This window comes from Pteronotus mesoamericanus, unplaced genomic scaffold (genome assembly GCF_021234165.1).
Source record: "Pteronotus mesoamericanus isolate MK-2021 breed Mesoamerican mustached bat unplaced genomic scaffold, CSHL_Meso_final contig_163, whole genome shotgun sequence".
In the NCBI taxonomy this organism is placed as follows: Eukaryota; Metazoa; Chordata; class Mammalia; order Chiroptera; family Mormoopidae; genus Pteronotus; species Pteronotus mesoamericanus.
This window is the reverse complement of record NW_026555064.1, coordinates 3,844,921-3,861,905: the sequence shown is the minus strand read 5'-3', so window position 1 is coordinate 3,861,905 and position 16,985 is coordinate 3,844,921. Positions and strand designations below refer to the sequence as shown.

General features: G+C 38.9%; 1 protein-coding gene across 2 annotated transcripts in view; it reads right to left on the bottom strand.

Annotated features, from left to right (window-relative positions):
* LRBA (LPS responsive beige-like anchor protein) overlaps nt 1-16,985 on the bottom strand; it is a 520,386-nt gene that overhangs the window by 42,292 nt on the left and 461,109 nt on the right. For both annotated transcript variants that reach the window (XM_054562615.1, XM_054562626.1), the window contains exon 49: nt 3,183-3,272. In XM_054562615.1, coding sequence (XP_054418590.1) covers nt 3,183-3,272 — 90 coding nt within the window. The remainder of the gene's footprint in view (nt 1-3,182; nt 3,273-16,985) is intronic.

Here is a 16,985-nt window from a genome sequence, read left to right as displayed (position 1 = left end):
GTCCTTTTAAAAAAGTTATTAGGAGTACTTAGAAAAACATATTGCACTAAGAATTCCTATTTGCACTCTTTGCATAAAGGTGTAAATAAAGGCAACTAATAAGCTACCCAGACACCCTTCTGAGCAAGTGGCTAAAAGCCAATCAATATTATGAGTTAATCCTCCCCGGATGCTCATTCAATTAAAGGTGTCAGTAATGCCTCATCTGATGTGGCCTCAATTAAATCCAACTATCTGATGGTGTGAAAACACAGGGGGATACAGCAACAGCAGCAAAACCAGACAAATAGGCAGCCTTCGTGTGCCTGCTAATTACTACACCTGGTGTATATTATGGCTCATGCACTTAACGCAGCACGAGGTGGCTTTAATTTCTGCTATGTCGTGTGTGTGTTTGGGCACGCGTGTGGGGGTGGGGTGCATTGATAGTTGATGGGGGAACTCATTTGAATGGCAGTAAAAACAATAAACATTTGCGTCTTTTATTTTTAAAACCTGATATCAATATATAATCTATGTCATGCAAAGGACCTTTTATACAGTTTTAATGAATTCTGGGAAATTGGGTAAAAATGAGAACAATGAGCAGCATCAAACAAACTCTAAGCTAGCAATGAAGAAGTCTTGGGAAAGGAAGTGAACGTCATTTCAGATTACCAAGCTTCATTTTTCAATTGTGTAGTTTTTTAAATAATATTTACTAAAGTCAATTTATAAACTCTGAGAAAGAGCAGAACATGTATCACAAAGTCTCACTGCAAGAGAGTTGATACATATTTTTGAGCTTAACAGCTCATTATAAATTCAATTCGACCCACACTGGATGATTCCAATGTTTATATCCCTAAAACAACAGAAAAATCTCTAATGTGTTGGAACAATGTCTTGTTTACACAGTGACTCCAGTGGACCAATTCTTAGCTACATGGCAAGGACAAGGCACTGTCCACAGAAGCAGCAGATGCCGTGGCCAGCAACGCCCTCTGCCTCCTTCGAGCACGCTGAGCCTCCAGCCTGTTCCCGCACCCCCTCCTGACCTACGCTGCCAATGCAGGCAGTCAGCAGGAAACTCTCTTGGAAGCTCCGTCACATCCTTGGCTAATAAGGATGGACCAGGGAACAGGAGAAAGAAGCAAAAGCACACCCCAGCAGACGGGGCTGGTCCACCGTGATGGCAACAGCTGCAGATGAGCAGGACGACTGGTAAAATGGGGATCAGAGAAATAGACTCTCATCCAATCCTGAGAGTATCTGTGAGCCAAGTCTGAGGCAGACGTAGGAAACTACTAGCCAAATTTCACTCAGTTTTCCTAGAGTAGGTGTACACACTTGTTGACAACTCTGGTTTCTTTCTAAGACACCTCTTTTCCCCTACCCATGTCTGTGTAAGATGAAAAACCCAATTTGCACATGTCTGAAGAGGAGTGAGGGTTTTCAGTGCAGAGGATAAAACTAATGGGAGAGATGTCTTCCATCCTTGTAGGAGCCTGGGTCTTCCCGCCCGAGGGACGGTAAAGCTGATCTGCCCTGATGAACCAGTAATCCTTGGCCAGGGAGGGAGGCTTAGCGGTAGGAGCCCCCTGGCTGCCCCGGTGACCAGGCTGTGCAGTGACCCAGGCACAAAGTCAATGGGGCGGCAGAGGGGCTTCCATCAGCCGGCACCGCAGCAGCCGGAGTCTCCCTGACAAGCTATTACTAAAACTAATTCCAAACCCCAGACATAAATCAGCCTTACTATTTTATTACTATTTTTATGGCATTATCTTCCATTGTTCTTGCTAACTGTTCACTTTTTTGTGTAGTTTTCTGCTCAGTCAAGCTACCCTTTATGTTCATTTCAATCTGATTTCACCTGTTTAAAAACACATGGAAAAGAGGATGCAAATAATTTTTAAAAGGTTTGGAGTTTATTACGATGGCCACTTCATGCAACTAGAAAAAAAGGTAAAAAAAAAAAAAAGGCTTGGAAGAAAAAAGATTATCAATAGAGGGCAAAGGGGCAAAAAGACAAAAGGAAGAAGGTGAGTGGGAAGAGGAAGAAAAAAGACAAGAGCCAGAGGAAGAAAGGACCAAATCTCTCTGTAAGCTCTCTCCTTCCTAGTCAAAGGTCTGCTACCTCTGAGCCACAACATGGTATCAAAATCTATCTTAATTGTTCCTTATGTTTATGGAAACAGACTGCATATTTCCTATTCTTAACTTAAAAAACAGTAATGAGCAACCTGTTTTTTTTTTGAGGGGCAATTAAGGAAAAAATATATAATACCCACAGTCTGTTCTTTAAAGTAATTATTTTTATCATGCAATTCAATATTTGTTACTGTCCTGGTTTTTTTTTAGTCATTGAAAAATATAACCCCTGAAATTTCAGGAACTCTGAAAGGAGACCAGACACGTTATTCTGCAGATTGAGTCTGCTTCCCTGCTGCTGATTCTAGGCTGGCCTCTGCCAACTCCAACCAATAGACAGTGGCATGAAGGACGCTGCAAGAGTTCCAAGGCAGCAGCAGGAAGTCTTGAGGGAGTGTTCTTTGGAACCTGGCTCCTCCCAAGGGAGTGGCCTGGGCTAAGGGCCTTGACAATGAAAGACCACAGGGACAGAGAGGTCTGGACAGCTCAGCCCGCCCTGCAGCAGTGGGCAGGGGAGCAAAGCAGAAGAAATGCCCAGAATCAGAAGTAGAAATCACCATTTGATGCCACCAAGCTTTGGGTGTGGTTTGATACATCTAACCATCGTTTTTCCTCTTCGAGGTCCCCGACCCTGAGCAACAATATCCTGCACGTTAGGATGTTTTAAAATTCCCAAACAGAAAAACATATTGGGATATAAAGAATATAAAAAACAAAACTAATCTACAAACTCATAGGGTCAAACCAGAAAGCAAACCAATGTTACGCCTGGAGTCTTTATCATGCAGTAAGGATACCTGATGATTATAAACTTTTGATTCCGTAACAAAACATGAACCAATGAAATGCCAGAGCACTGGAGCAACAGTTACCTTCCCAAAGACTCCCGGAGATCATGCCAAGATTTTTTGCTGGTTGTTAGCAGGTTAACAAGCGTTGCATGAGAACAGGCCCAGATGTGGAAGAGAATCTCAAGTACAACGAAGACTGTCACGAATGTCAAGCATGGCCTCCGAGAGGCGAGGAGTGAGAAGAGTGAAGGCAGCACTTACCGCTTGCATGGCGGAGCCTCTGGGAGGATGGGGCTCGATGAGGAGCTGCGACGGCGTCTGTCCAAAACTCCGGATTTGAGCTTCAACAGCCTGAAAAAGGCATGGGCGAGTTGGGGGGTTAAGAGGTGTTAATTACAGGCAATGGAACCACAACTGTCACCTGAAAATGTCATTCCATCCTTCTGGCTTATTTCAGGCTGAAAAGTCAGCCTGTGTTTGCGCAGCGGCCGAAGCACCTGGCAGGGGCACGGCGGGTGAGGTCACCCTGCAGTCCCGTGGAAGCTGCTCCTATCGAACCCTGCAAACTTTCTCATCTTGCTCAGTGATATGAAACAGAAACCAGCTATTACAATCAGAAATTGTCCCTTTTGGCTTCATTTCTGTTTTCCTGAATTTTTTTCCTGCTTGCATCATCTCTGATGACTAAAGTTAATCTTTTACAGGTATAGAGAAAACCCATTGTTGCTTTGATTCCAGGCCCCATTTCATCCTGGGAAGTAGAAAGGAGGAAAAAAGAAACATAGCACCTGTGAGAATGGCTTGATGCTATTACTTTTGCCATGGAAAGAGCATTATTGTTGACAGTCTCTTTGAACCTAGGTGGCTAAACAACAAAGTAAAAGCCATATGTTGCATCCAAGCATGAGATGGTTAAACCAGAGACTAACTAAACATAAGAAACATGTGTGCGTGCCCTTCGAAAGATGCGCGCCTGCACCCTGGGCAAGGCACTCCCCTGCCAGGGCGCCCCTGCGCACCGCACACAGGCGCTCACCTTCAGGCTCCACGGACTCCCTCGGCACGGGACGCTGCTAAATGCCAGGTGCGCGTGCTCTCTGGAATTGTTTACTTGTTCATGTTTGTTTCCTCTCACTAAAACACAAGACCCAGGACAGCAAGAACCTACTGTCTCTTCTTCACTGTTGGATCCCTAAATTGGCTGAATGAAGCAATGCTGCAACTGTGTGTGAAGGGAGAGGAGGAAACAAAGATACACAAATACCACGTTTACACCTCCACAACAGTGTCCTTAACTTCCAGGCTGACTGGATGGATGAAGAAAACCTCTCAAAGCCATAAGAGAATATATATTCATCATGTTACTTTTTAACCTCTAAGAAAAGAGGTGTTCAATTTTTATATGCTCTGGACTGTAGGCAATGGACAAATCATAAACAAGAAAATATAATTATTCAGTATTAATTTTTTTATTTGATGAGAATGCCCCGAGTAACTCTTTACAGTGACCTTGTAAGAAACGAGCAATTCATTTCTACCTTCAATGATCGTCAGCTCTGTACACAGCAGTTAAAGGTCTCAATGTTTGAAGAACGTATTCCTAATATAGGAAGTAGGGGAAATGTAGTTGAATGACTGCATAATCGTTTGATGCAGTCAGTCCAATAAGTTCAGGGAGTGACTTGCTGAGGCAGAAAAGACTGGGAAGCACCTCTGTGAACACTGAGGGGATGGCAGAAGCAGCTTGGGTTTTGATGTCAAAAGACCACGTTCAAATCCCAAATGCATACCGCTTATAAACTTTGTGATCCAGGGTAAGTTACTGAGTGTCTCTAAGTTTCCATTTTGTCTTCTGTAAAATGTGGATAACAACAGTACCCATCTTGTAGGTTATATTAAGGATTGAATGATACATATGTAGAACATAGCAGAGTGCTTAGTACAGAGTAGACCCTCAATATGCAGACAACAAATATTCATGGAAGGTTACTAACCATAACAACAATGGGTATTTATTTAGTCTTTACTATTTGCCAGGAACTTTTCTAAGTGATTTACAGTCATATCACTTCATCTTTAAACTGTATGATGTGATTACTTCGCTATGTCCATTTTATAGATATGGAAAATAATGCTCAAAGAACTTAAATATCTTGTCCAATGTCACACAGTAATTAAAATGGCAAGCTCAAAATCTGCACCCAAGCTTCTTGATTCTACATCCCATACTCCCAGCCATTAAGCTATCCCTTCTCTCTATCTGTTGGGTTCTATAGCAGGGCCTAGGCTTAAGACTGAGCAAAAAACATGAGCTCACACTCTATTGAGTGAATTAGTAAGGTATCTCTATCATCATCATCACAATGGAAAAAGCGCATTCGGACAAAATCAGTAGAGCAGTGTGGCTAGGCAAAGGCTGGTTTATACAGTGGGAGATAAGGTTGGCCCTATATTTCAGAAACCAGAAAAGAGGCTAACAGGGAGTGAATAAGGACTAGGACCATTTGAGAACTGCATCTAACGTCTTTTTTGATAGCATAAAATCAATTTATAATCACTAACAAAGCCAATTTTGAAGTTGATGAAGAAAAAAGATTGCACAATGGCAGCCTGAAGCCTGGAGTGGTCCCAAAGAAGAGAGTGGGGGCACTGGCACTGTGTGAGATGCAGATTTTCAGCTGACTTTATGAATGTGAACCTTAGGTCCCTTGTAGGAGCAGTTAGCAAAGCCAGTGCCCTTCTCCTTGCCCACTGCCGTGAGGATCCCTGCCCAACAGCCCACGAGCCTTTACCCCCTAAAAGGGAGCGGGGACAGACAGCTTCTGCATTTGGCCTGTTGTGGCGGGTGGTTCAGAGTGCTAATCCTGACTTTACCACTTACCTGCTGTGTGACTTTGGACAAGTAGCCTAATCTGTTTCCCTTCTATAAAACAGAGGTAATAAGAATGCCTAGCTCACAGAACCATATGGAAAATTAAATAAGATAATACATATAAAGTGCTTAGCACAGTACCTAGCACATACAAAGCTCTAAAGAAAATTCTGTATTAGGTGGGGGCTCATGTGATCACCCTCTAACACAGCCAGAACAGGAAAGGAAGAAGTGCCTCAGGAGTTTACGCTGATAGCCACGAGCACATTATTTCAGAAAACTGAAATCCGGCTCCAGGTTTCAAAACACACTGCAGGGCTAGGCGCCCAGACAGATCTCTTTGGAGAAGCTGTTGTATTTGGAAGAAAAGGGATGAATATGTGCAGCATGACCTAAGAAGAAATCAGCGGGTCCTAGAGGCCAAAGCTGGAGCAATGAAGAAAAGAAAAAAGACAAAACTGATCGCTTTATTTGGCATGTGCGTATTTAGAGAGTAGTAGAGCGATACCTGGAAGCACAAGTTTCTGTTCGGGAGAAAGAGTTTGACACAGGATGACAGCACCTTTCACATCAGATGCGGGATCTGAAGCGATAGTGGCAGCCATCTGTCCACGTTGAGGTGCCCGATGCACCAAGAAAGCCCAAGATTGGCTCTTAGATGAAAGAGCAGAGGTATTGATTTGGGAGTCATTCATATAAGAGAAATTTAAGTCAATGGTGTTTGATCTTTCCCTCTCCCTGTGTATATATAACTTTAAACAGCAGCAATGATTTCCTTTTTCAAGTGAAATCTTCCATGAAACTCCAATATATAAAAAACATAGCGGTAAGCTGTTCTGCTTGGAAGGAGGGAGGAGTTAATAAGTGTCCTCAGCAGCCCCTGTGACAATTCTGAGAAATGGGAGAAGCGCAGTTTGAAACCCACTGGTTAAACTCCAGGATGAAAATACAAGACATACCCACAAGGCTCCAGAGCTGAAGCTCAGGAAACTCAGATTTAAGGTACAGCATGAAGAAGTAATGAGGAAGACAGAGAGGAGGACCTGGGGAGCAGGTGGGGAGCAGGGCAGTGTGATACGGAAGCCGACAATGAGAGTTCCAAAGGCAAAGTGGTCAATAATGCCAACTACTATGCAGAAACTAAGAATACAGGCATTACTGCATATAAACCTCTGTTATACATACATATTTAATGTAAGTGGGCTTAATACATACCTTACTTTACAACTGATATTGTTCTGAAATTTAAAAAATGAGAAAATTTCAAAAATACAAATCTCATTTTAACCAAAGCAGTGTTTCTTAAGGGCCACGTCAGAAATCCTGGGGGAGTATGTGGGATTTGAAAAATCCCCTCAAGTAGCTTTGTTTATCACTCTCTCTTTTACTTTTTACTTTAGCACTTCGTATATAGACCAACAGGAAATTTCAAAGGGATGTCTGACATCCCAGGAAACACACAGGTGTATGGTTTAGGAAGTTGGATTGGTAATAGGAACACCAGATGAACTCTACCAAATACCTAAACTGTTTTTAATAAACTCTCCTTTGCCTAGAGCGTTTTTGTCCCATGTGTTATATTTTAAAAATGTGTTTCAGTTGGCCCTGGCCAGGTAGCTCAATTGGTTAGAGTGTCGTCCCAATACACCAAGGCTGCGGATTCAATTTGTGGCCAGGACACATACAAGTAGTGACCAATGAATGCATAGTAAGTGGGACAACAGATCAGTGTGTCTCCCCTTCTCTCTCAGGCATTTCAGTCCTGTGGGAAACCCCTTGCCTGCTCCCGTCCAGACTGCCGCTGGCCCTCCCTGCTGCTCCTGGAGCAACGCTCCTGGACTCCTACCGCCTGCTTACCTGCTTTTCTACGTACTGGCTCCATTCCTATCTCATCAGTTAGACTGGAAGTCTCCTAGAGACCAGAGACTGCCAAGTACTTCTGTGCTTTGGTGGGGGGGGCGGGGGCGGGGGGTTGACACATAGTAGGTGCTCAATTTACTGAATGAATGGCCATCCAGGCCAATGGAATTCAGCAGGATGCAGCCTAGGGATACATTTCTACCACTGTTACTGAGCAGTCAGCATTGAATAAAACATTCTATTAAACCTTTCTACTGAAAAGCTTACTTTATTATGTAACATTCTTACTCATCAATTCCCAATTATTCTGTAAATAACCTATTACTACTTTCAATAATAAAACCTGAATTCAGCAGGCAGCATTCCAGATGTTGAAATACATAGTAATAAAAAAGACTATGCAAATGCCTAGAGACATTCCAGTAAAACCACATTATTTATATTTTATAAACAGCATCTCAAATATTACCTAGAGAATTTATTAATGGATTTTCAAATGGAAATATTATGAAAAGATTTTCAACAAGCTCTGTATTCTATAGTTTCCTGTGCCAACTATTGCATACTTGCATGATTTTATGGCCATATGTATAGAGAAAGAGATAGTATACAGAGAGAGATTATAGATATACAAACTAGATACAATGAAAGGAAGAAAGAAATAAAAGTCAAGAAAAGCAGACTTGGCTTAGTGACAATGGAGTATTTGGCTTCAACTTAATAATGACTCTTTTAGTCTCTCTGAACTAGTCTCTTTAATCTAAAAGAGGAAACAAGTTAACTCAATACAACACTTAGTAACCAACAATAAAGTTGTAAAATTTTATTTTAAGATGGGTTTGGGGGAGACATAACTTAAACATATGGATGCAATTAAAATAAACACAAATGTACACTGCTTTTTTTAAGCACACAACTCTGAAATTGCATTTTATCCCCTATATATTTACCTCTAAAAGCACTATAAAATTGGGATAGGGAAACTAAAAATAATTTATTAAGAAAAAACATGCCACTTAATAATATATTACAATTTTCTGACATTACCAAAATTAAGCTCTAGAAAGCGGTCTTAAGATTCTGGAGAAACCTTTTGCCAAGAAATGTTTAAAAATCCAAACAAGACTTCCTAATTTGGATTTCAATATCAATTCACATTTCAGTATTTTAAGCGTCACATGAACACCATCCAGGGATGCTACTGTGTTACACGTCAATCATCATTTGCGCCACGATTCCTGTCGCCCCTCACACATTTGAACTTAAGCTGGAGAACAACTTGCTGGCTATTTGACAGGTTTCCACTCAGTTTCCTGAGCAGTGGTCTAGGTGACCAGAGCTCTGTGGGGCCACTGTGAAATCTAGCTTTGGTATCAGCAGCAAATTTAAAAAGCATGCTGCTCAAATGACTACTTAATCATTACATGTTAGAGTTTGTACCAGACTCCCTTTACACCTACAAAATGAAACACAAAGTTACTTTTTAGTAGAGCAATAAATGCACAAAAAATTTTAAAAACAGCATGAAAATCTAATTTACTTAAAAGGAATAATTTAAGATTGAAATGTAAATACTCAATGTGTCCTAGAAATAAAAAAACATATATCTAGTATTCAAACTTTTAAGGCATAAACGTAAATGATAAATAGCCTATCAGGAAAAAAAAAGTCATGGATATACTAGCATATGGAATATTTAAAATTCAATCAGATAAATGTTCAAAATATAGACCAGATGGTATTTAATCAGCAAAATATGCAAATTATTTCACATAGAAGAAGGCTATGGTAAAGAAATAAGGTAAATTGAAGAGAAATCTATGCAAATTTAGACTTGAAAGACAACTTTGTTAATTTTGAGAAATTAGACATAGAGAAAAATAAGAATTTAGTTAGGGGGTCAATTTTTTTATGTTTCAAATAAAGATTGAGTTATTGATTCCAATTCAACAAGTTCTCATAAGGAAAGAATCAGATGAATCCAAAAAATTTAAATGCAAGGGTGGTTATTATAGCATCCTATAACAGTAAAAATTAGGGGGAAAACTACTTACTTAAACCTACAATAATGGAGTACTATGCAGCCATTAAAATGAGTTGAGTTGAATATATCTGACTTGAAAACTAGTCTGTAATATATGGATAAAAGAAAAATTCCTAATTATAAAAGAATATAGTATGTGATATCATTTAAGTAAAAAAAAAATAAATTTAAATACATAAGGATGCACACTTACATGTGTTATTATGTGAGTACCCACAAAATTAAAAAATTCTAAAAAGAGAAACTAGAGACATCCTTTACCAAGGAATGTTTACACATACATGGATCCACCCATGTAAAATCTGGAACATATCAAACTGTTATCACCTGTTATTTCTGGTGAGGGGTAGATAAGATTGGCAGAATAAAAATGAGTACTTTCTTCATTTCTATACGTTCTTCATTTTGACATCTTACACAAAGCACACACTACTTTAAAAATAAAAAATAACAAAAATTTTCCAATTTGAAGAAAATTTTAAACTAAGAAACTACAAAAATCTAAAGAAAAATCCATCAACATTTGACGCAACTTTATGAAGTTTAATTTTTCCATTCCTATTGTAGCCAGAAATACTTTTTATCTTTTTTAAATTTTTATTTATTTGAGAGAGAAAGAGAGAAATATCAATTTTGTTGTTCTGCTTATGCCTGCATTCATTGGTTGATTCCTGTATATGCTCTGACCGGGGATTAAACCCGCAACCTTGGCATGTTGGGACAACGCTCTAACCAACTGAGCTCCTGGGCAAGGCCAGGAGAACTTTTTGACCATCCAGAATAACTCTAGTTGATAAATTAGTCAATAACTGTGAAGTCAGTAGACCATGCAATGAAGTTAATGTTATTTTGAGCCTATTTCCTAAGTTTCTTTCAGATTTCAAGGAGCCATTAGTTTTGGCAATATTTATCACTTAGTAGAAATTAAATATTTAGAAATATATATAAATTTCATAAGTGTCTGTCTTGCACAATGCATGAAGTATCTGGAGGCATAAAAATATCATAGTAGCATGGAGTACATACAGAGAAAGAGTAGCTTGCTAAATAAAGTAAACCATTAAAAAATTAAGAATGCAGTGATGAGAATTCAGGGGAAACAGAAAATTAGGGAGGGGAAGGAGCATTTTTACTCACCTATCTACTCCACAGTATTATGGCAGTTACTAAGGTAAAACAAACTAATTGTAAATTTTGAAAATATTCACAGATTTCCCACTGGTGCCTTTAACTGAGCCTATACATTCCAGACACATTAAACGGAAGCCCAGCCCAGCCTCCCTCCGATCTCCACTTCTTGTAGCTGTCCATCCACTGCAGCATAATCCCAGCTGCCAATCTGAAAGAAACCAGCTAGTCAGAGCAGACATAACCAACAGAAACAAATGTCACTCAATAATGTTCAGCGGCACCGTGCTCATGGATAATTTCAAACAGTATCTCTGTCTAGAACATTGATGTGCTCATTCAAAACACCTCCAGCTCTAGCTACTGGAAGTGAGTAGATAAAGCAGCCTGCCCAGAAAAATAGGTGGAATGTTGCTTCAAAGAACTTTCCAATGCTAAGAGGCAAACATGGTGAAACACAGTAAAAAGGTTCTTGGGGAAAAAAAAAACCAATCAGGGGAGTTAAGTCACTGTATTTAGCTGTTTAAATTACTTCTTAAAACCAGACAAATATGCTTAAACTATGTCCTGGAAAGAAGCAGTCATTTGGTTATTCATTCAGTAACAACCACTTAGTCTATTTTCTCAGTAGAATCTGGAAGCGCCCACTGTGTGAGAACCCTGCCATGAGGGGCGCACAGCGAGAAATCAGATGGTGTGGCCGCTGACCTCCAGTCCCTTAAAGCAGGAAATGCAACACATGCACACTCTCCAATTACATAGCACTGGCAGGGAAAGACGTAGGACAACACATTTACTGCGATTACATAGTTTAATATTATTTAACATTTAAAAAATTTGCACTTGACTCAGTGTCCCAAATACTAATAGAATGTCAGTTGCTTCTTTGCACCAATAAGGAAAAGTAAAAGCAGTAATTATATTCACAGTAAATGTTCTGATCTTAAAAAAAAAAGCTGTTATTCTGAACATTTAGAAAACTGTCATACTTGCAAATAATCTTATATATATTTTTCAAGTCTATACCATTTCTTCTTCACCTTAGTCTTTCTATAAGGTTGTATTTAGTTTAAAATTTAGAGAACAAAATTCAGTCACTTGATTTGAAACAACTTTTCACATATTTGACTTAAAATGATATAGAATTGTACACTTGAAACCTATGTAATTTTATTAACCAAGGTCACCCCAATATAATTAATAATCAATGTCACCCCAGTTTTTAAAAAGTAAAAATAATCAGCACTTAAACCATTATAAATGTAATATCATCTCCCCCCCAAATCAAATAAAATAAATAAGATAAAATAAAGATGGCACCAGAAGGAAGCAGGGGTTCATGACAGAAACCATCCGCATAACAGAGCAGCTGAGGATTCCTTGCACAGTTGATAGAAAAATAAAATCATAAAAATATTAATACTTTGCATTATATCCTTGAATGTATAATTTAGCTACAACTATTTAACTAAGAAGTCTGGAATAGACATAATAACTAGAAAAAAACAAAGATTAGCTTTACTGACAACTTTGATGTTCATTTAGTTGACTAAAGGAAACTCTGATTATTGTGGTTTTGATATACAAGAAAGTCTGGCATAATTTCAAGGTATTTTTTATGTAGGTTTTCAATTAAAACTTGACTAATCCTTACGGTTTATTTGGCTTTTCACTGTACAGTTCCTGCCCTGCACTGTGTCAAATATGCCATCTGTGTAACACACTTCTGGCCAGAGATGCTTCAGCATGGCTTCTGTAGCACTTTGAGTTGTGGCTGCGTGAAATATTAACTTGCTGCATTCAATATTCCTAATTTGCTCTGGTGCTACAAGCACCATAATCGTGTTGTCCTATTGTCCACAACAAAGACTCTTGCCACACCTGCTTAAAATGGGCGTGCAGACTGTTCCTCCAGCTATTTAACAAATGTTAACAATGCTATAAATACCAATTGTGTTTATGCTTTCTGAAAGATTCACTGCAGCCAGTGTTCTGCAGCAGTGCTAGGGCTGAAATAAGCTGTTGACTCCCACCATGAAAGTGATTGAATTCTAAGCCAAAAATGCTTTTCCTTGGATAAGATATCTGATTTGCTACCGCTGTCATGAAACTGAGGTCATGTAAACTTAAACACTGCGGCTGCTTCTTTTGGAAAACAGACATTCTCAGAGTGATTATGTGTTGCTAAAACAGCATTTGGAAGGATAAATTTAGAAATGGAAAACCAGCCACTGACACTAAACACAACTTAGGGAACAATTTTAGGATTTACTTTCACGTGGAGACCCATTGCATATAATCCTTTAAATGGAGCAACATTGGGGCTCACCTTCCCCCCTTTCCTACCCATCTATCACAATAGGGCTGAGTTCCATTTTAAAAAGGAGAAAATTAATGTCTTTAATTTCTGAACTCACATATAAACACTGTATTTGTTTGAGAAGTAAAGGGGACAATGTCGCTTCCAGAGCAAATGTAGGAAGGACTTATGGCAAGGTACTAGATGGAAGAACATAGATGACATCGTTCACATTAGCGTTGTTCCTGTGCACCCTCCACCTGCGCTGTCTCCTGAGCCTTTGAGCCGCCACCCCCTCTTCCCACCTGGGCTCCCCTCGGGACCGGCTCTGTGCCCCTGTGCAGTGGCTGCTCTGACCCTGGGCTGTGTCTGTGCTCTCCCTTCTGTCAGAACCTATTACCAGATCCTCTTCACAGACAACTGAATGATTGGGAAGGATTGTTTAAAAAACACACACACAAGATTTGTAACCAAATAAATTATCTCTGATGGTGGGATTTCGAGCATTAGCAAAAGGCGATGAGTTCTGCAGCAGAGGTTGGAACCATCATAGCCAACTTTAGCATGTGACTCTGGCATTAGTTAACAAAGTCCAAATTTGGGGATGGGGCCTTTCCACTCTTTTCCTTTATCCTTTCATATTATTTGAATTTTTACAGTTAACAGGTTACTTTGATAAATAAGTTCTTAAAGCTCTTCATATGACAATTTAATTATGCACACATACCCCCAACTAAGTAGTGAACCCAAAAATGCAGAATTCATGAATCTTAGGCCAAAAGCCTTCTTGCTTTTAGAAAAACAAAATAAAACAACAATAACAAAAAATGACAGGAACTACAATTTACAGTGATATATCAAAGATATCTTCCCTAGCAGTATAAGTAATCTTTTTGGTTCTCAAATGTGATGGGAAAAATGAAGAAATAAACTCAAATAGCTAAAAAGTAAGAAAAAAATCATAGCTCAGTGAATTAAATAGGATATTAAGAGACTGGAGATACTCTGATTTCTGAGATAAAAGTTAAATTTTAAATTCCTTCACCTTTATCAAAGTTACATGAAGATCATTATACAAAGTCATTATCCTAGCAACATAGAACATGGCCAAAAAACAGAAAATAATCACAGGAAATCTCCAAAAAGCCAAAAGCAAAGTGAGTATCCTTATCTTCATGTTAAACGTTCAGATTTTTCAAGAGAGGCTGTTTCCCCTCAAAAGAGAGAGATTTGTAGGCTGGCTTTTTCCCTTTGATTTTAAAGTGAAACAGAAAGTAGCAAATGAAAGAATTCCATGACTTCACTAACAAAAGATAATGACCATCTTTGGCTACACTGATGATATACGCATATATACACACATATAAAATTTGTATTTTATGTTTCATAACATAATGTTTTTCTCTGTAATATGGCAAAATATCATTTCATGGCAATGCATATAGACCTCTATAGCAATATTTCTGGTGTTATATAGCATTTCACTGTATGGATTTATCAATATTTATTAAACCAGTTCTACATTGTTAGACATTTATGTATTTTTTTAAAAAAACAACTATACAATTGACCTTTTTTGCATGCTTGCTTAGTTGTCCCTTTCAGTTAAGTGCTAACTGCATTTTAAAAATTGATAGATTACTAGAAAGGCTCAACGTATTTTGAGTCTCACCAAATATATGACAATGTCTGTTTTCCAACCACCATTAGGAATTTTCTTTTCTTTTTTTTTAATCTCAGATAATTCCATAGGCAAAAATTCTGTTGAATTTTAAACTGAATTCCACTGATTATTAGTGAGGATAAACCACTTTCATTTCTGGTTTGTATTCTATCTTTTGTGGATTCTCTGTTCCTGAACTTTGTTATTTGTTGTTTTTATGGATGTACAAAAACTTTACTTTTTTGGTAGCCAAATATATCAATTTTCATATTGACTTTTAGTTTTGATATTGGACTTATGATATGGACCGTCTCCATTTCATGATTATAAAACTACTCAGGTATGTTATCTTCTAAGTTACATAGTTCCACTTTTTACATTTATAACATATCCTTTATTCCAAATAAATACATGTAATTCAGTTGTAACTCCTTTCACTTTAAGATGTGAAATAGGGATCTGAATTAATTTATATTAAAAACAAACAGCTAGCTGTTTCACATCACATGAATAAGAAAGCCTTTTCCTGCCCTGGCTGGTGTGACTCAATGGATTGAGCACCGGCCTGCAAACCAAAGGGCCGCCAGTTCAATCCCAAGTCAGGGCACGTGCCTAGGTTGCTGGCCAGGTCCCCAGTGTGGGGCGTGCAAGAGGCAACCACACATCGATGTTTCTCTCCCTCTTTCTCCCTTCCTTCCCCTCTGTCAAAAAATAAATATTTTTTAAAAAAGCCTTTTCCTAGTGATTTAAAATTCCCCATTATCATATACTCTATGTAATATGTCTATTTCTGGAAGCTCTATTCTGCTCCACTGAACCTCTCAGTTCCTTCACTAGAACACCTCTTGGTTACTGTCACTTATATTTTTGTACCTGGTAAAGTAATCAAAACCTGCTTATTTTACCTTTAATTTAGTTCTACCAAATCTGGTTGTTTGGTTTCTCAGACTATCGCATCCAATAAACAATAAATTATAGAGCAGAAGGACTGGTAACAGAAAGGTAGACAGACACACCTGACACAGGAGCAAAAAGTAAGAACTGACGGCTTGAGGAGAGAAAGCGGGGAGAGAGGAAAAGAGCATAAGAAGTGAAAAAGAAGAGCAGTACGGAATTCTTTAGTTTAAGGTCAAACTTTGCACAGAACAATGACTGATATTAATAATAAAAATTATAGTCTCAGATTATACTCCTCACTTCTCTTTATTCGTTGTCTTACTGTGAAATGGCCTCTACTAAAAATGGTAGAACTACCGTTTTCCAAGTACCCGTGGGACATTTACAAAAACTAAATATCCCAAGGTGAGCCATGTCTCAGCAGATTTCAAAGAATCGGTATCATCTATACCACATGCTTTTGCTGTAAATTAAGTTAAAACTAATAAAAAAAAAAACAAACCAAAAAACTCGGCTGATGTGTGAAGGCATGTCTTTACCAAAGAGATGACCTTTAAGCTGAGGCACAAAGGACAAGGAGCCAGCACATGACAATGTGGCACCGTCAGAGAGAATGGCTATCGTAAAAAGGTGCCTGAAAAGTCAGTGGCAACCTTCCGGTGGACAGGAACAGAAGGAAGGGCACTGGGACAGGGCACACGAATGAAAAAGAGAATGGCATGGTGTGAGATCAGAGATGTAGGCAGGGGCCGGACCATGAGGATCAAGTAGGATTTTATTCTGTGTTTAATGTAAAAAGTAGGAAGGTTTTAAGTAGAGGAATGACATGATCTAACTTACGGTTTAAAATTCACTTTGGCAGTCTTTGGAAGGTAGACTGTAGGTAGGTTAAGGGTAGGAAAAGGTGACCAGATCCACCAATCCCAGCCTAGAGCGGAGATAATGATGGTGGCTTAGGCTAATGACAGACAGACGTAAGTGGTTCCAAATATGTTTTGATGGCACCATCAACCTCGCTGTTCTTCATCACCAACTTCTTATGCCTTCTCCAACCACCTCATGGTTTTTTTCCAGTCATATAAATCCTGAACTGCACTCCTTCCCACACGCTATATTCTGCCCTGATTTCCCCTATACTTTCTACTGCTTTGCCTACTTAACTCATCATTTCTTAAAAATTATGTTCAGACAGTTATTACTCCCTTAATCTAGACAGGCTGCTCTTCCTTTGTGCTTCTATATACGGTGTACACATCTCACTCAAGTAGATCAGTATACGTATAATTTTTAAAAACACCTGA